Source organism: Eumetopias jubatus, unplaced genomic scaffold (assembly GCF_037043125.1).
Source record: "Eumetopias jubatus isolate StellerSeaLion01/CBP00866 unplaced genomic scaffold, mEumJub1_p1.0 scaffold_10, whole genome shotgun sequence".
NCBI lineage: Eukaryota > Metazoa > Chordata > Mammalia > Carnivora > Otariidae > Eumetopias > Eumetopias jubatus.
Window position 1 is genome coordinate 69337791 of NW_028274816.1, and position 18150 is coordinate 69355940.

The window sequence follows — 18150 nt, forward strand, 5'->3', positions numbered from 1 at the left end:
GTTAAGTGACTGCCTTCGGCTCAGGTCATGATCCTGGAGTCCTGGGATCGAGTCCCGCATGAGGCTCCCTGCTCAGCAGTGAGTCTGCTTCTCCCTCGGAACCCTCCCCCCTCTCATGCTCTCTCTCTCTATCTCATTCTCTCTCTCAAATAAATAAATAAAATCTTAAAAAAAAGTTTTTTAAAAAAAGGAGTCAAATGAATTTTGGGGTTTCACCAGGCACATAAAAGTTACGCTCACACTATAGTCTAATAAGTGTGCAATAGCATTATGTCCCCGAAATGTACGTACCTTAATAAAATTTACTTTATTGCTGATAACTGCTAACCATCCTCTGAGCTTTCAGCAAGTCCTAATCTTTTTGCTGGGGGAGGGTCTTGCTTCAGCGTTGATGGGTGCTGACTGGTCAGGGTTCAGGGTGGTGGTTGCAAAAGCCTGGGGCGGCCATGACAGTTTCTTAAAATAAGACAGCAATGAGATTTGCTGCGTTGCTTGACTCTTCCTTTCACGAATGAGTCCTCTGTAGTATGAGATGCTGTGTGATAGCAACAGAGCCACAGAACTTCTCTCAAAATTAGAGTGGACCCTCTCAAACCCTGCCGCCACCACCTTCTCAGCTAAGTTTGCAGAATCTTCTAAATCCTTTGTTGTCATCTCAACAATCTTCCCCAGGAGTAGACTGCATCCAAGAAACCATTTCTCTGCGTGTCCCTAGGAAGCAACTCCTCATCTGTTCACGCTTTATCATGAGATTGCAGCCATTCAGGCCCATGTTCAGGCTCCATTTCTAGTTCTTGGTTGCCTTGCTGTTTCCACCATATCTGCAGTTACCTCCCCCGGGGAAGTCTTGAACCTCCAATTTGTAAACAAAACAAAACAAAACAAAACAAAAACCCGCACTATCCACAAGGCACAATAAAGCGAGGGATGCCTATACTCCATCCCCGGGCTTCACCTGCCCAATGAGAGGCCACCCCAAACCTTGGCTGGAACTACTGACTACCCCCACTGCCACAATGGGGGGCCCCTGGAGGTTATTTGAACAACTTTTTTTTGACCCACATCCTCTCAGCCTCTTTTCTTTTCCTGCTTTTAATATATGCAGGAAACAGTGGTGCCAGTAAAATGATAAATAGCATCTGACACTCGGACTGTGCTGGGGCGGGCATTACGGAATGGTGGGGACTGTGGTGAACTGGAAAGCCCGTGCCCTTCCAGTGGTGTGGGGTACTGCTCAGTTACAACCCATTACTGCTATGCGCCAGTGCAAGTCTGAGGCTGACAGATCTTCTGGTTTTCCGGAAGAAACCAGAAATCAAGATTTTTATGAGGTATCTCCCTATTTTTTTTTTAATATTTTATTTATTTGACAGACAGAGACAGCGAGAGAGGGAACACAACCAGGGGGAGTGGGAGAGGGAGAAGCAGGCTTCCCACTGACAGGGAGGCCGATGTCGGCTCGATCCCAGGACCCTGGGATCATGACCTGAGCCGAAGGCAGATGCTTAAAGGCTGAGCCACCCAGGCACCCCGGTATCTCTATTTTTAACATAGGCAAATAATTCCAAGCTCTAGAAAAGCTCTCTGTGAGTCATTCCCCCATACTGCTGGTAAGTCTAAATTGGTACAATCTCCAAGGACAGAGTTTTGACATTAACGATTAAAATTATAAGTGCAATATCCTGTAACTTGGCACTTGGACTTCTGGATATTCACCCAGCAGATATACTTGCAACATGATAATTTATTTCAGGATTGTTTGTGATGGCAAAAGATCAGAATGGATTTACCTATAGCGTGCTAGTTAAAGAGATTACATTTGTAGGGCGCCTGGGTGGCTCAGCTGGTTAAGTGACTGCCTTCAGCTCAGGTCATGATCCCAGAGTCCTGGGATCGAGTCCCGCATCGGGCTCCTGGCTCAGCGGGGAGCCTGCTTCTCCCTCTGACCCTCTCCCCTCTCATGCTGTTTCTCTCTCAAATAAATAAATAACATCTTTAAAAAGAGAGAGAGAGATTACATTTGTAAAGGGATACTATGTAGCTGTAAAAAAAATGACATCAATAGCCCAAGTGACAAAAGACCAAAATAGGTAAATTGGAATTCATCGCCATTAAAAACTTTCAAATTTTAAAAACATTTGTGCTTCAAATGATACCATCAAGAAAGTGAAAAGACAACCCGCAGAATGAGAATATTTGTAAATTATATATCTGATAAGGGACTTAGGTCCAGAATATATAAAGAACTCTTGTAACTCAACAATAAAAAGGGAAATAACATAATTAAAAACAGAGGATTTGAACAGACCCCCCAAAGACAAACGGCCAATAAGCACATGAAAAGCTGCTCAACATCATTTGTCATTAGGGAAATGCAAATCAAAACCACGATAACATACCACTTCATGCCCACTAGGATAGCTCTAAAAAAAAAAAAAAAAGTGCCTGGGTGGCTCAGTTGGTTGGACGTCTGCCTTTGGCTCAGGTCATGATCTCGGGGTCCTGGGATCGGGCCCACGTCGGGCTCCCTGCTTGGTGGGGGGTCTGCTTCTCCCTCTGCCCCTCCCCCTGCTCCTGTGCTCTAAGTAATAAAATCTTTTAAAAAAAGAAAAAAGGAAAGTAACAAATGTTGGTGAGGGTGAAGATGTGGAGAAATTGATTGGAACCTCAAATGTTGCTGGTCAGACTGTTCAATGAATGCAGCCGCTGGGGAGAAGTTTGGCAGTTCTCCCAAAAATTAAACATAAAAGTATGACCCAGCAAGCTCGCTCTAAAGTATGGACCCAAGAGAAATGAAAACATGTCCACCCAAAAACTTGTACACGAACATTCACAGCATCATTGCTGACGATCACCAAAAAGCGGAAACAACCCAAATGTCCATCCACTGAAGAATGAACCAAATGTGGTCTATCCATACAATGGAATGGTTTTGGTCTTAGAAAGGAATGAAGTTCTGATATGGGCAAAAGGATGAACCTTGAAAACATGCTAAGTAAAAGAAATCAGACACAAAAGGTCACATACTGTAATATTCCATTTGCAAGGAATGTCCAGAATGGGCAAATCCAGAGAGACAGAAAGTAGATTAGTGGTTGCCAGGGACTGGGGGAGGGGAAATGAGGAGTGACTACTAATGAGGCTCTCTTTGGGGTGAGGAAAATGTTCCAAAACTAGGCTGTGCTTGCACAACTCATATGGACATACTAAAAACCACTAAATTGTAGACTTTGAAGTTTTATGGTCCATGGATTTTATCTCAGATCAGCTTTTACAAAAGAAAAAGAATGAGGGATCTCTCTGGTTATTGAGACTTATTGGTCTTCAGGAAAAGTGTATATAACTTGCTACCTTGTATATATTAAGGAGGCTTTGGACAAGAATGTGTATTTGGATTTGCTCACGTTGACTGTGTAGAGACAATAAAAGTAACCACCCGGAGTTAGGACCAAGATTTTTCACTTAAACCTTCTTATAATGAGTTTTGAGCCAAACGAAATGATTTTTTTTTCTAAGATTCTATTTATTTGAGAGAGAGGGAGCAAGTTAGCACAAGAGGGAGGGGAGGGGCAAAGGGAGAGGGAGAAAACGAAAGACTCCCTGCTTGGCAGGGAGCCTGCCTCAGGGTCAGATCCCGGGACCCTGGGATCCTGACCTGAGCTGAAGGCAGCTGCTTAACTGACCGAGCCACCCAGGCGCCCCTGAAATGATTTTCTCTTAAAGAAATGGTCCGTCGTGTTGGCTGTCACAGAGCACAGTAAGGCAAGGACTGAAGAATGTCTGCTGGACTTGACTATAGTTAGATAATTGATGACTTTTCCAGGACAGAGTCAGGGCTGAGTGGGGGTAGAAGCCAAGCAGCTCATAGTGGATTGAAAAGTAGATGAGAATCAGTTTTTGTCAGAGAATGTTGAATAGCCTATAACCTGTATACCAGCCTAGCTGAACTATTTATAGAGAATTAAAGTAAACATAGTTGAAGAGTCTCTTGTGAGATTTTGTTTCCTGGATCATAGAGGACCATCACGCAGCTGCACACTCGGTCCCTGAAAAGATGTGTTTGTGTCTTGCTTTTGTAGGCCCTCTACTTGCGCCGAGGGTCACCCTGGGCCTTATACTGCATGTACGTCAATTAGGGAAGATTGTCTACTGTATCCCATAAAGAAAGGCCATCAAAGAAATATTTTCAGACCTCAGTGACAAGAAAATGTCCACTTTCCCCAAATATGGTTTAATATTCAATACAAATCATGTAACAGATTATTTGGCTTTTTGCTCGGCTGTGGGAAAAAATCAGAAACGAATTTATAGTTCAGCCTTAACTGAGGAGACCCATATGATTTTTGTATGTCTAAATATTAGACAGCCTTTTTTCCAGAGGCTGACCTAATAAATGTTTCTCCTTGAGTGTTTAAAAATGCAGTATCTACGTTTCCATTTTAACGTATGATCCCAATAAACCTCTAAAAACTCAGTGCCCGCCCCAAAAAGTATGGGAAAGGGTTACCAAAAAGAAACTGTCACCATTAGAACAGAGAAGGAGCTTCTGGGCAGCTGATAATTTATCCGAATTCAGTACAACTGGTATTGAATTTGCGAAAACTGATGAACTATATATACACTTAGGTCTAACTTTCTGCATGTGAAAAGTAAACAAAAACACAACAAAATACACAAAACAAAACATACACAAAATTTTTATTTTTTTTAAACAAAATTTTTAAAAAAGTGTGTGGGCTTGCCAAAATTCATTTCTGGTCTGGATCCGCTTTTCAGCCCCTAGCTTGTGATGTAAGGAATAGACGGACCCTCGAGCTGGCGCTCAGAGTCTACTGGGTTCCATCCACCGGTCATTATTCCAGGGCAAAGGAAGAACCTGCAGAGCCTGCGTTCCCCTCCTCGGTCTCCGTACCTTTGCCTACTCGTTTCCCCTGCTCCAGAGCCCTTCCTTCTCTTGTCACTTGGTGGAAACTGCCACCTTTGGAGTCCCAACTGCAAACGCTCTTCCTTACCGGCACGACCCCGAGCTCCCTGCTGAAAACCTTTCCTCCCCACCAGGTTCTTACTGCCTCCCCGTGTCACCGCTGCCTCCTCAGCACTGGGCTTTTTAAGGGATGGTGCTCGATGAATATTTGCTCTATGAATGGACTACAGGGCTCTGGACTGGGACAGAGCCACCAAGTGGAGGGAACACGCCGGAGGCCTGGAAAACCCGAGCATAGGCCCAGGGACGCCGGAAGCTGTGCGGAGGACCAGCCACCGGAAGTCAGTGGCGGCTTCAGGCCGGACGCTCTAGAATCGCGGAGGTTCAGGGTCTCTGTGGTTGGACGCCTCGGGTCCGTCTACTTGGGGTGGCGTATTACCAGAGCCGGGCTCCCGGGACCGATCGGGAAAATAAGGGGGTGGTGCATTAATTCCTCGGGCGATGGGGACTGACAGGAGAACAGGGGCCTGAAGGAGGGGGATTTCATGAGCCAGCCGACAAGGTAACAGATCCACGCACCTGAGCCCTTCCAAACTCCCGGGACCAGCTGCAGTCAAACCCGTGGATGGCGGTGCGCAAGCACGCACGGGGGCGTTGCCTTCCATTCGCGCGGCGCCTGGGACAGCTAGCGCGCATGCGTCAGAAGACCGCGCGGGGCGGAGAGCCTGCAGAGCTCGGAGCGCCCTTTGGGCGGCTCCCGCGGGCGAGCTGGAAAGCGGCGCGCGCGCGGAAGCGCGCGCGCGCGGAGGCGCGGCTTCCTCTGCAGGTGGTCTCGGATTGGACGCAGCAAGTCGAAGGGGTGGGAACCTCCGCAGAGACCGCCCAGCGATTGGCCAGGGGCTGGAAGGAGCGTGGTCTTGGGAGGCGGGGCGGGGGAACCGGCGGGGTAGAGCGCGACGCTGAGGTGGTGGCGGCGGCCTTGAACAAGTGAGCGAGCGACGCTTGGAGTGCCCCTCCCCTGGGGACGGGAGCCCGGGGAGGCGGGGAGCGCCGGCGACCTCCGAAGGCCCGGAGGAGGCGTCGGAGTGAGGCGCCATTCGGTGAGTGTTGACCGAGAAAAGCGAAGTGCCCCGCCCCTCCCTTTCTTCCTGGACCGCGCCTGGCGGCGCCTCCCCACACCTCCCACCCTGCGTTCCACCCTGGACCTGAGCTCTGGGTTCCAGGTCCGGGTGCGGGAAGACTGCTACGTACCAGCCGCTCTCTTTCGCCCCCTATCCGGCCCCCATCGGCTTAGGGAACTTGGAAATTCCCTGGTCCTGTTCCCCAGCCTCGCAGAGGGGAAACTGAGGCTTGGCGGGGGAGGCGGGCCCCTTCTCACCAGCGTCTCCACACAGACGCCATGGCTGAACCCCTGAAGGAGGAAGAAGGCGAGGACGGCTCTGCGGAGCCCCCCGGGTCGGTGAAGGCGGAACCCACCAACACCGCTGCCTGTGTAGCGGCCAAGAACCTGGCCCTGCTCAAAGCCCGCTCCTTCGACGTGACCTTTGACGTGGGGGACGAGTACGAGATCATCGAGACCATAGGCAACGGGGCCTATGGCGTGGTGTCCTCTGCGCGCCGCCGTCTCACTGGTGAGCCTCCCTGTCGTGCACGGCTTGCAGATGTGGAGGCCGGTCCCAGAGAGTGAGAAACCTGCCCCCTCTCAAGCAGCCAGGAAGGAAAGCTGGGATCTAAAATCTGGTTCAAGGCAACAAATACTGGTTAGGTGCCGTCCGGGTGCCAGGCTCTGCGTTGGGCACAGTTCTCTGAAATTGCCATGGTGGTGTTGCTTATTTCTTTAGAAAAATGACAGTCCCAGTTAGACCAGAATGGAGATCCTATCTTTGGTTTCTAAAGGAGAAGTGTGTTCTGGAGCCAGAGACTGGTGCAAGGAATTGGTGGTGGGATGGGCGAGGTCTGAGATAGAGAGAGAGTGTAGGGAGGTAGAATGAGCACAGGCTTTAGGGTCAACACTCTACCACTAACTAGCTGTGCAGCCTCCAGCAAGTTGCCGAGCCCGGGTTTTGTCATCTCCCAACTTTGAATGGTTGGTATCTGCCTCAGGGTAGGCGTGAAGGGAAAATCTGAAACACGTCCGTAAAGTGCTTAGTACAGGGCTTGGCACGTAGTAGGTCCTTGCCATGTGGTGGTGGTTATTCAGTGTATGGTAACTGCATTCTGGAAGAGAGATGTCGAAAGGGGCTTTTTGCCAATCTGCAGCTCTGAGGTGCCTCATGGTATCTGCCTTTTCCCTGCTCCCCAGGCCAGCAGGTGGCCATTAAGAAGATCCCTAACGCTTTTGATGTGGTCACCAACGCCAAGCGGACCCTCAGGGAGCTGAAGATCCTCAAACACTTCAAGCATGACAACATCATTGCTATCAAGGACATCCTGAGGCCCACTGTGCCCTATGGCGAGTTCAAATCTGTGTAAGGAGCAGGGATGGGAAAGGAAGGCAGAGGTGGGACCTGAAGTTTCTGAAGGGCAGCTGAAACCTAATGTAAGGCAGGCTGGGAAAATTCCTGTGATTCCAGACCCTTGTCCCTTAGGGCTTTGCCGGGGACAGCTGGTTGCTTGAGAAGAGGCAGATGCTGCTGCTTTATAGAATCTTCGTATGTAGGATGGCCCATGGAGGACGTTCATACAATAACCGCACTCTTCTGCTCTCATAGCAGATATCCCTGGTCAATCATAGAACACTTTCTTACAAAAAACAGGCAAGCTTTCACAGTTTTCCGAGTCTTTCAGGCAGCCATGCCAAACAGTGGAGAGGGCCCTAAAACTAAATCTGTTGGCCAGCCCTGGTTTAGTCCAGCCCCATCTTTTCTTTGATGGGGAAAGTAGATCTAGAGAGAAAAGTGACTTCACTTAAGTTCATGGAAATGGAGAAAATCTAGAATCTTCATACCCTGCCATTGGCCTGTGTGGAATGCAAAGACGAGGCCATTCATTACCTGTTGAGCTGGGAGCGTGCACTGAGGCTGGCGTGTGGGCGAGGTAGCCATGCCTGTCTTTCTTGTCCCCTCTAGCTATGTGGTCCTGGACCTGATGGAGAGCGACCTGCACCAGATCATCCACTCCTCCCAGCCACTCACTCTGGAGCACGTGCGCTACTTCCTGTACCAGCTGCTCCGGGGCCTCAAGTACATGCACTCGGCTCAGGTCATTCACCGCGACCTCAAGCCCTCCAACCTGTTGGTGAATGAGAATTGTGAGCTCAAGATTGGTGACTTTGGCATGGCCCGTGGCCTGTGCACCTCGCCTGCTGAGCACCAGTACTTCATGACTGAGTACGTGGCCACACGCTGGTACCGTGCTCCTGAGCTCATGCTCTCGCTGCATGAGTACACGCAGGCCATCGACCTGTGGTCTGTGGGCTGCATCTTCGGTGAGATGCTGGCCCGGCGCCAACTCTTCCCAGGCAAAAATTATGTACACCAACTGCAGCTGATCATGATGGTGCTGGGCACCCCATCGCCGGCTGTGATCCAGGCTGTGGGGGCGGAGAGGGTGCGGGCCTACATCCAGAGCCTGCCACCCCGTCAGCCTGTGCCCTGGGAGACAGTGTACCCAGGTGCTGACCGCCAGGCCCTGTCCCTGCTGGGGCGCATGTTGCGTTTCGAGCCCAGCGCCCGCATCTCCGCAGCTGCTGCCCTTCGCCACCCCTTCCTGGCCAAGTACCACGACCCTGACGATGAGCCTGACTGTGCCCCGCCTTTTGATTTTGCCTTTGACCGTGAAGCGCTCACTCGGGAGCGCATTAAAGAGGCCATAGTGGCTGAGATTGAAGACTTCCACGCACGGCGTGAGGGCATCCGCCAGCAGATCCGCTTCCAGCCTTCCCTGCAGCCCGTGGCCAGTGAGCCTGGCTGCCCTGACGTTGAGATGCCCAGTCCCTGGGCTCCCAGTGGGGACTGTGCCATGGAGTCACCTCCGCCAGCTCCACCACCGTGTCCTGGCCCTGCACCCGACACCATTGACCTGACCCTGCAGCCGCCCCTGCCAGCCAGTGAACCAGCCCCTCCAAAGAAGGAGGGTGCCATCTCAGACAACACCAAGGCGGCCCTCAAAGCTGCCCTGCTCAAGTCCTTGCGGAGCCGGCTCAGAGGTCCCTTGCGGAGGCAGTGGCTGGCCAGGGAGTGGGGTTGCAGAGGGGTACTCCCAGCTTGGACAGACCACAGACTCTTACCTTCCTCCTGCCAACTTCTCTGCAGATGGCCCCAGCGCTCCTCTGGAAGCTCCTGAGCCTCGGAAGCCAGTGACCGCCCAGGAGCGCCAGCGGGAGCGGGAGGAGAAGCGGCGGAGGCGGCAGGAGCGAGCCAAGGAGCGGGAGAAGCGGCGGCAGGAGCGAGAGCGCAAGGAGCGGGGGGCCGGGACCTCTGGGGGCCCTTCCACCGATCCCCTGGCTGGGCTGGTGCTCAGTGACAATGATCGCAGCCTGCTGGAGCGCTGGACTCGCATGGCCCGGCCCCCAGCTCCCACGCCAGCCCCAGCGCCGGCCCCAACCCCAGCCCCAGCACCAGCCCATGCCCTGGTCCCAACGCCCAGCCCAGCCCAGCCCAGCAGTCCTCCTGCTGGCCCCCCAGCACAACCTGTAGGCTCCACCCCTGGTCCTGCACCGCAGCCTGCCTGCCCACCCCCTGGCCCCACTCCCCACCCAGCCAGCCCTCCTGGGCCCGTCCCTGGCCCTCCTCCACTCCAGACTGCCACCTCTAGCCTCCTGGCCCCCCAGTCGCTTGTGCCACTCCCCGGGGTGCCTGGCCCCAGTGCTGTCGGTGTTCTGCCTTACTTCCCCTCTGGCCCACCCCCTCCGGACCCCGGAGGGGCCCCTCAACCCTCCACCTCAGAATCACCCGACGTGAACCTGGTGACTCAGCAGCTGTCCAAGTCACAGGTGAGAGGCTGTGAGGACACCTGGATCGGGGCCCTGGGAAAATGGGGTTTGGGAAGTCCGTGCTGTTTGGCACGGATGGGGGATGGGAGAGGCTGTGGTGTCTCTCTGTTCCATGAGAACTGAGTGGCAGGTGGGCCTTTATCTCTGAACTTGTTCTCTTGCTCTTAGAAGGAGCACAGTGCCAACGAACAGGTCGGTGGGAGACAAATAAGATGCTTCCTAGGAAGTGCGTGGGCTGGAGACAGGCCCTCGACCAGCGCCCAGTGATTGGCCGGGCTGGTGCTGTCACTCACGCTCTCCAGCAGAGTCACTGGTAGCATCGGGGTAGACTTGTAGAGCTCTGTCCGCTCTTGGTAGTGCCTGGCTTGTAACCTGCCATCATCCGTTGCAGGTGGAGGACCCCCTGCCCCCGGTCTTCTCGGGCACTCCAAAGGGCAGTGGGGCCGGCTATGGTGTTGGCTTCGACCTGGAGGAGTTCCTAAACCAGTCTTTTGACATGGGCGTGGCTGACGGGCCACAGGATGGGTAAGCTGCTGGACCAAGCTTCTGGAATGGGCCTGTGGGTAGGGTTTCCAGGTGCGGCAGGAGCTTGCCTGTGGGATGGGCAAGGAGCCAGCCTAGGCTAACAGTGCCTCTCCCCCTCCACTCTCCCTGCAGCCAGGCCGACTCAGCCTCCCTCTCGGCTTCCCTGCTTGCTGACTGGCTGGAGGGCCACGGCATGAACCCTGCCGACATTGAGTCCCTGCAGCGTGAGATCCAGATGGACTCCCCGATGCTGCTGGCTGACCTGCCGGACCTCCAGGAGCCCTGAGGCCCACAGCCTGTGCCTTGCTGCCAGGGGCAGACCCAGCTACAAGACTCACAGGAACATTTGCAAGGGCTGGAGCCCTGGGCCCAGGAGGGGAAAGCTCAGCTTCGATGATTCTGCAGGTTCATCTCAGACACACTCTGCAGCCTTAAGCAGCCACCTGAGCCACCGCCAAGTCATGGCAGGATCAGGAGATCTCTACTCCCTGAGCGATCCTTTTCAGTATTGTATTTTTTTTATTATTATTATTGTTATTATATTAATATTGTGACACGATCTTTTTGCCATCCAGATGAGGCCTGTGAAATACAAGGTTTCCTTTAGTGCCTAACACTAGTTGTCTTTTTGGAGTTGAGGGCAGGGTGTTGTCATAAGGGGAGCAAGGAGGAGCCGGGTCCTCACATTCGGGGGTCAAGCAAACACACTTGCACACACAATAGCCAAAGCCAGTTCGTTCAGATCCTGAGGTTTTATTGAGCTCTTCGCTCCCCACCTCCTTCCAGCCCCACAGAGGTTGTCCTCTGCACCCCCCACACGGTCAGACCTCAGCCCTGGGGCGGGTGGGGGCACCGCATAGCTATGCCTACCTCGGTTGGGGCTGTTTTAGAGTAGCATGCAGCTGTGCGAAATACGGCTTGGGCATTGAGCTTTGGGGGCCTGGGGCAGGTGGGAGGGGGCCGCGGAGGAGGACCGTGAGCTGGGGCTGGGGGTCCGTTGTGCTCACCACCGGGGGATGAGTTGGTGGGAGGGAGGCCGAGGGCGTGGCGGCGGCGGGGGCGGGGGGTGGTTACTGGCCTGTGGCCTGGCACACGCCGTGGGTATTGGTCAGACTATGCCAGCCCAGTTGAGCACGCTAGGGGCCGGGGGGCTCCAGACGGAGGAGTCCACAGCAAGGAAGCTGGCTGAGGGGGAACACAAGCCCAGCGTCTCGGAGAGCGGCTCCCGGCTCTCCGCCTTGCGGGGAGGGCGGAGGCAAGGAGAGTCCCGTGGAGCCCGGTCAGGGCCGGGCCGGACAGCTGCGCCTTTCAGGGGAGGCTGGGAAAGCTGCAGGCCGCGTAGCCGCGGGTGAGGGCAACAGAGGCCTGGCTTTGAGGTGGACACCCTGGGTGTGACGGGACCTGCTGAGGCTAGAGCCACGAGGCCCCCTGCGGGAAGCAGGTGCTTAGAGAGCAACGGGCAGGGGCGGGTGGGGCCGGGGTGCAGAGGGAGCACTCATGGAGACCCGGAGCGGCCAGGGCCGGCTGGGGGCCTGATGGGGGCCAGCCCCTCAGGCCCGGCGGATTTTCATCTCGGTGCGCTTGAGGGAGTAGTAGAAGCCCTTCCACTGGGCCCAGTTGATGCCATTCGCGTAGGAGAGGTGGGAGCCACCCAGGTAGAAGCCGTTGAGGTTGGCGAAGTGGCAGCTGCGGAACCAGAAGGCCCCCGACGAGAGGGCCGCGCAGTTCTGCACAAAGAGGTCCTGGTCCCGGTCGAAGGTGGAGAACTTCTGGCCGCTGTGGTAGGACAGGGAGTCGCCTGGCAAGAGGGGAGCAGGGATGGGGCTGCTGAGGCGGGGAGCCGGGCCCCCGAGCTGGCAGGGACGGGGGGGGGGGGTGAGCGCCGTCACGTGACAGCCTGGTGGGATGGGGCGCCCTCCCTGAGCTGGCCGCCGGGTAGCTGAGCTTGTGCACGAGGAGAAGCAGCCGCTCCTCGCAGGGCTGCCCGGAGTGAGCGGACACAGCTTCTCTGGGGGCCCAGGCCCGAGCTGCGTGGGAGGCAGCACGGCCCCTCCAGGCCGCGAGGGGGAGGGGGGGGGCCCGGCAGGCAGTGCCAGCCCTGCCTTCCCCCCCGACGGCCCCTCGTGGGGCCCGCGGCCGGGGGTACCTGCCCCGCCGTCCTCGAAGCCTGCCACGTAGAGGGTGTAGCCGTCTTCCTCTGCACTGACCGCGTTGGGCGAGATGGAGAATTCCGCGTACTTGGCGGAGGCCGTGTTGTTCTCAAAGTCCTCCAGGTCCACTCGCAGCTCGTACTTCTGTTTCAGCGTCAGGAGGTGCAGGTTCTGCAGCCCTGGGGGGCGGGGGCGGGGCAGCTGGTCAGCAGGGCCCGGGGCCTGGGGCAGCCCCCGGGCCTCGGGCCGCCCGCGGCCCCGCCTTACCCAGCCAGTACTCCCCGTCGGCGCGGCCGAAGCCCAGCTTGTAGTCGTTCCAGCCCCGGAAGAAACTCACTGAGCCATTGAACCTCTTCTGGAAAACCTGGAGCAGAGAGAATAGGCCGGGGTGATCAAGAGTCCAGGGGGCGGGAGCCTCGCCCCGGCGTGGACCCTGTGGTGCTGAGGGGGTTTTGTTGAAAGACTGAGCTGGCGCCTAGAACAAGGCCCACGCCGGCCCCGGGCCCCTCGGTGAGCCGCTCCTGGGCGCCAGGGAAAGGTGGAGGGACAGCGGTGCTAGGGTACTGGGGCGGGCTGCGTGACCTTGGGCGAATTACTTCCCCTCCCCGGCTTCCGGGTCCGCTGGAAAGCGTACCTGTCCCCCAGCGTTACTGTGAGGGTGCAGGCACTAACCTGCCTTGGGCACCTGGAGCGCAGCCGTGGCGGCAGCTCCCAAACTCTGCTGTGGGTGTCGCGGGCCCCGGTTTAGAGATGGAGAAACTGAAGTGCCCGGAGGTGGAGCTCGGTCCCACAGCGGGGACCAGAACCGGGCCTCCGTTGCGTCCGCCCACTCACCGTCCACTTGCCGCCCTCGGTGCTCATGTCACAGAACACGGGCACGGGCACACTGGGGCCCGAGGGGTAGATGAGGTACACGCCGTCCGCCTGGTAGCCCTGGGCATAGATGTCATCGCAGTCCAGGGGCTGCTGAAGGCAAGACTTCTCCAGAGCTGGGGGCGGGGGCGGGGGCGGGGGCGGGGGCGGTGAGGGGGCGGCACCAAGGCGCGACCGGCCCCCTCAGCGCCCTGCCGTCTGCCTCCCTCCCTGGGGTCCCAAGAACTCAGGAGATTTCCTCCAGGGGGGCTGCTCCAGCGTCGTTGCCACCTGCCTGCCCCGTGGTAGAGAGGAGGCAGGGATGGCATCCTGCAGGGGCTCAGCCCTGAAGCCTGCCTCCCAGAAACGGGGGCTCAGAGGAACCTCTCCTCCCCCAGCCTGTCGGCCAGGCTTACCATCTCCCCGGATCCCGGAGACCTGGGGGGCGCAGGGGGGCGTGGAGAGAAGCAGCAGCAGCGGCAGGGCCAGGAGGGCCTGGGACAGGACAACAGGGTCACCTCACCGCACCCCACCCCGCCCCCCGGCCAGCCCCAGAGCCCCAGAGCCCCTTGCGTTCCGCTGCACATCGCTGCACTTGTCCCTCGTGCAAACCACCCCTGCCGGGCACCCCTTCTCTGCCCTCTGGCCCCTCTTTCCGCGTCTGAGAAACCCCACTGTCCGGGACAGGCTCGGGGCCCTCACAGCTTGGGAGTTCACAGCACCCCCCGCCCCCCCCACCCGGTCTCCGGTAAGGGTCCCCTTTGTGGAGTTGGGCTCAGGGCCCCGGTGCCGCGAGTCCCCCAGCCCCAGGCCCAGTACCTTCATGCTGCCAGTTGAGCTCACAGCGGCAGGGTGTCTGCTACCCCAGACGGCGCCCCAGACTGCACCCGCCCAGAGTTATGTGCTGGGCCCTGGCCAGCCGCCCTGGCCCCGCCCCCTGTCGCTGCAGAGCCCCCCTCTCCCCTCCTCCCCCCCCCCCCCCCCCCCCCCCCCCCGGCACTGAACCGGCATCTGCTTCCACAAGTCAGGGGGGCCAGGGGGAGGTGGGGCCCGGGCCAGGGGACCACCTGCGTCTCATTAGGCCTGTCAGGGGCAGAGCACTGGGGACGTTCACTCCCTGCTGAGTCACACGGCTCCCTAGAGCCCCTCTACCACCCGCCCCCTGGACCTGTGGACCCCCTGGCACCCCCAGCCCAGCCTCTGCTTCCTCACGCCCTCCTCCCTCCCGCCCCCCCCCCCCCACGATGTCTTTATTTTCTCCTCCCCTGGCCTGTGTTTCATCAGCCTTTGGGGGAAGGCTCAGGAGCGGTGGGGAGGGTGTGCGTATGCCTGGGTTCTGGGGAGGGGGAGGCCCATTCTGGGGGAGCAGAAGGCTGGGGAGGCCGCCTCCGAGCTCCTGATGTGGGAGCCTGTCTGGGGCTGGAGGGGGATAGGGGCAGCGGGGGCCAGGCAGGCTCCTGGCAGAGCTGGGACATTTCTGAGCCGTGAGCACAGCCTGCAGGCGTCCAACTGCTGTCTGCCCCAGCTCAAGCCAGGGCCCCTCTCCAGCCCCCTTCCAGCCCCCCTTGCTCTGGCCCCTCGGGCCCCTTCCTTTCCCCTCCTGCAGAGTTCCCCCGGTGATGTGTCTGGCTCGCATACCAGGAGCTGGGGGGGGGCCTCTCTCCCTTCTCTTCACCTCACCCCACCCCCCCTTCCTTCTCTCAACCTCTCCCTCAGACTCCCCACTAGACCCCTCTTAAGTAGTGTCCCATTTTCTCAGCCCTGAAAGCCCACCTCTTTCCTCCTGCCCCCACCGAGCCAGGGTGCCCTCCTGTCGGCCTCCCAACCTGCCCTGAGGCCCGTCTGCTTCTCTCCTCACTTAGCTTCCAGGCCTCCTTAGAACCTTCTCAGGGTGCTCATTGTCCCCAACCCCTTCGTGGATGTCCCTGCTTCTCTTCTCTCCCCCTCCATCCATCCTCTGCACAGGCTGCCGGAACAATCTTTCTAGACGGCTGCCCTGTCATCACCTGCTTAAAGTCTCGGGTGGCTCTCCGCGGCCTCGGGGCTGAGGCTCAGCTTCTCACCTTGGACTTGAGAGGAATTTTAAGCCTGGCTTAGGCCCGCCCTAGGGACCTTATCCCAGACTGCTTGTGACTCATAAAGTACAATCTAGCCACACCAGATTTCTCACCATGGAGCGCCCCCCCCCCGCAACCCCCCGCCCCGCCTTCGCCTGCTCAGTTGTTCCCTGGGGGGCCCACCTACTGGTCATCTCTGCTTGGCTGTGAGTGCAAATGGGCAGGGTCAGCGTCATTCCTGCACACTTCGCGCACGTCCTGGAGCCTGGCACGCGCACTGATTCACAGATCAAATGTCTTTTGAGCGCCTACTTTGTCCTGGCTGCTGGGGATCCAGTTTCTGCCCCTGAGGAGTCGCAAACACAGGCATTAGACACTTGGTTGCAAATGTAACATTGAGCCAGCCCCTCTGTGGAATGGATGAGCAAACGAAGTATCCAGAGGCACAAAGTAAGAAAGAAAGTGGCTCTGGCTGACGTCACCCCTAAGTCAATAAGCCCCTCGCGTGAGCCCAGGCAGCTTTCGTGACTTGGTTCTCTAATGGACGGTAACAGTTGTCTGTCTCCATAGTTTTGGCGCGTCCTGGGGATTCTGGAGCCAGGTTGCCAGAGCTCAAATCCAGGCTGTGCCACCCGCTAGGTGGGGGGCCTCGGACAAGTTCTCGCGCCTCTCCGTGCCTCAGTTTCCCCCTCTGCAAAACGCGGATAGTCACAGTATCTCCTCCAAAGGGCTGGGGTGAGGATGAAGGACTACATAACCTACAACACACAACTATGCCTACGATCGGTCACTGAAAAATATGAGCCGTCTCATCCTCAGAAACCTCGCGATTGTTCCTTACACGAATGGATTGTCTTCCGTGTGATTTTTATCCTTGTCTGTGGAAGAGGTAGTTGCCGGCATTGCGGTATCCGATTTCCCTCAGTCCTAAGTGGTGCGGCTGTGATGGTCCAGCCTCCGTTGGTGGGGCCACATGTCTGAATTTTGGCCAAGAAGCTGCAAACGAGAAGTTTTGTAAAGGTGGGGAGCTAGTCTGTCTTCTTCCTGCTGGGTTGTCCGGTTGCTGGGCATGATGGCTGGAGCTCCAGCCGCCACCTTGTAGAGTGAGGAAGAGGCCCCCCTCAAGAGATGGTAGAAGGTGGGTGCGCCTGGCTGGCTCAGTTGGTAGAGCATCTGACTCTTGATCTCGGGATCGTGAGTTTGAGCTCCACGTTCGGGGTAGAGATTACTCAAAGAAAAAGAGATGGCGGAGGGTGCTCAGGGAGGAGCTGGAGTGCGTCTTCGTGGAGTCCAGGACCTCGTGGAGTGCGTCCAAGGCCAAGCTCTGGACTGCCCTTCCCTAGGCCTCACTTACGTGGAAGAGAAAGAAACTTTTATCTAGCTTAAGCCTCTGTTGGTTGTCCCCTGTTCCACACAGCTGAATCTAATCCTAATACATCTCTCCTTTCAGCAAATGCCTGCTAATTTTAGCACCGACTACGAATAGGAAAATGACGAAAAAAAAATCCGTCATCAGAACAAATAATAAAACGTGTAGAATACAACTAATAAACAAATGTAGGAACACAAGAGAGAATAAAGCAACGAGGGATCAATCAGATTCTTCCTATCAGTTGCTTTTCTTTTTTTTTTTTTCCTCTAACGACACAGGAATGTATGTAGGTGTGGCAAAACAAATAGTCTGTTCGCTGGGTGTTCTTGAGATTTGGTTTAACTCTTCAGGGAAAGAAAGAGGTTTGGTGACACAGCCCAAGAGTCAGGAACACCTCTTTGAAGATGCTGTCTGAAGGAAATACTGTGACATACTGAAAAACTACATGGATTGGTCAGTGGACATATTTGTTGGCTGCCCGTGGTGGGAACCTTCCCGTGTTTGGGGGTTCCCCCCGCCCAACTGGAAGGCAGGTGCTTGCTCTCCCAGGCTTGCTTGCCGGTCTGTTGAAGACACGTGACCTTGGAGTAGCCAATCCAATGCATTACCCCGGGCTTCATTTTGGGAGATAACTGATATAAGAGGCAGGAGAATGCAGAACTCACTCTTGGGGTGGTGGTGACCCCAGAGGCGTCTGGCTTCTAGGTTCTCTGGCTGGTTGGTGGTGACTTTGCAAGCACAGTGCTGTCATATTGGCTCAGGCTCGGGCTGTAAAGCCCTCAGCTTGGATCTGGGCAATTGCTTTTCTCCGCCCATGATCTGATTGAAAAAGATCCCCCCTCTCAGGGGTGAAGATGTTTATATTAGGGCCTTTTCACTGCCAGCAGACGCCAACTCTGACCAACTCTGTTGGGAGGCTTGCAGGGCCTGGGAGTTGTGGAGAACTAGCTTGACTGGGGGGCGGGTGGGAGCGGAGGCTGCCCCGAGCCTCTGGGAGGCAGGTCCTCCGTGGTGGTCTCGTAGTGGGGACAGTCTGTCAGGGTGATGCTGCTCACTGGACAGGCCATGTCTTTGCTTGAGAGCCAGGTTCCCGGAGGTGGGGAGCACCCGTCCCACTGGCCTCGGCTTGGGTCACTTGCCTGCCCACTTGGCATTTGCCTCTCTACGCCATCTTTCTCTGTCTTGCTCTTGTGGCGATGCGCATTCCCATGGCCCCTGGCTTCTGGCTGGATTTGGCCGATGCGAGGCACCAGCCTGAAGAGAGAGGGTGGGATGTTTCTCCCTGGCTCCTATCATTCCCAGGACTGCAGTTTCAGCAATGGCTGTGTCCGCCTCCA

At 56.5% G+C, this 18150-nt stretch overlaps 2 protein-coding genes across 2 annotated transcripts; one reads left to right on the forward strand and one right to left on the reverse strand.

Annotated features, from left to right (window-relative positions):
• The first annotated feature begins 5862 nt into the window (after nucleotides 1-5862).
• MAPK7 (mitogen-activated protein kinase 7) lies at nucleotides 5863-10996 on the forward strand. The gene is made up of 7 exons (XM_028089581.2): nucleotides 5863-6024; nucleotides 6319-6555; nucleotides 7227-7392; nucleotides 7993-9071; nucleotides 9178-9857; nucleotides 10249-10382; nucleotides 10515-10996. Exons 2-7 carry the CDS (start codon nucleotides 6324-6326, stop codon nucleotides 10666-10668), a joined length of 2445 nt encoding a protein of 814 aa, XP_027945382.2. The 5' UTR covers nucleotides 5863-6024; nucleotides 6319-6323; the 3' UTR covers nucleotides 10669-10996.
• Nucleotides 10997-11932: 936 nt separating this feature from the next.
• MFAP4 (microfibril associated protein 4) lies at nucleotides 11933-16344 on the reverse strand. The gene is made up of 7 exons (XM_028089550.2): nucleotides 16283-16344; nucleotides 15629-15645; nucleotides 13801-13902; nucleotides 13367-13521; nucleotides 12800-12896; nucleotides 12529-12711; nucleotides 11933-12180 (listed from the first exon to the last, which is right to left on the reverse strand). The coding sequence occupies exons 1-7, from the start codon at nucleotides 16342-16344 to the stop codon at nucleotides 11933-11935; spliced, it is 864 nt and encodes a 287-aa protein (XP_027945351.1).
• Between the last annotated feature and the right edge of the window lie 1806 nt (nucleotides 16345-18150).

Excerpts from the sequence above, each read along its gene's own strand:
- MAPK7 (XM_028089581.2), top strand. The coding sequence starts at position 6,324 with ATGGCTGAACCCCTGAAGGAGGAAGAAGGCGAGGACGGCTCTGCGGAG. Across the intron at positions 6,556-7,226 it reads TGCGCGCCGCCGTCTCACTG|GCCAGCAGGTGGCCATTAAG; the intron begins GTGAGCCTCCCT and ends CCTGCTCCCCAG. Across the intron at positions 9,072-9,177 it reads CTTGCGGAGCCGGCTCAGAG|ATGGCCCCAGCGCTCCTCTG; the intron begins GTCCCTTGCGGA and ends ACTTCTCTGCAG.
- MFAP4 (XM_028089550.2), bottom strand. The coding sequence starts at position 16,344 with ATGCCGGCAACTACCTCTTCCACAGACAAGGATAAAAATCACACGGAA. Across the intron at positions 13,522-13,800 it reads CTCCGGGATCCGGGGAGATG|CTCTGGAGAAGTCTTGCCTT; the intron begins GTAAGCCTGGCC and ends CCCCGCCCCCAG. Across the intron at positions 12,712-12,799 it reads CGACGGGGAGTACTGGCTGG|GGCTGCAGAACCTGCACCTC; the intron begins GTAAGGCGGGGC and ends CCCGCCCCCCAG.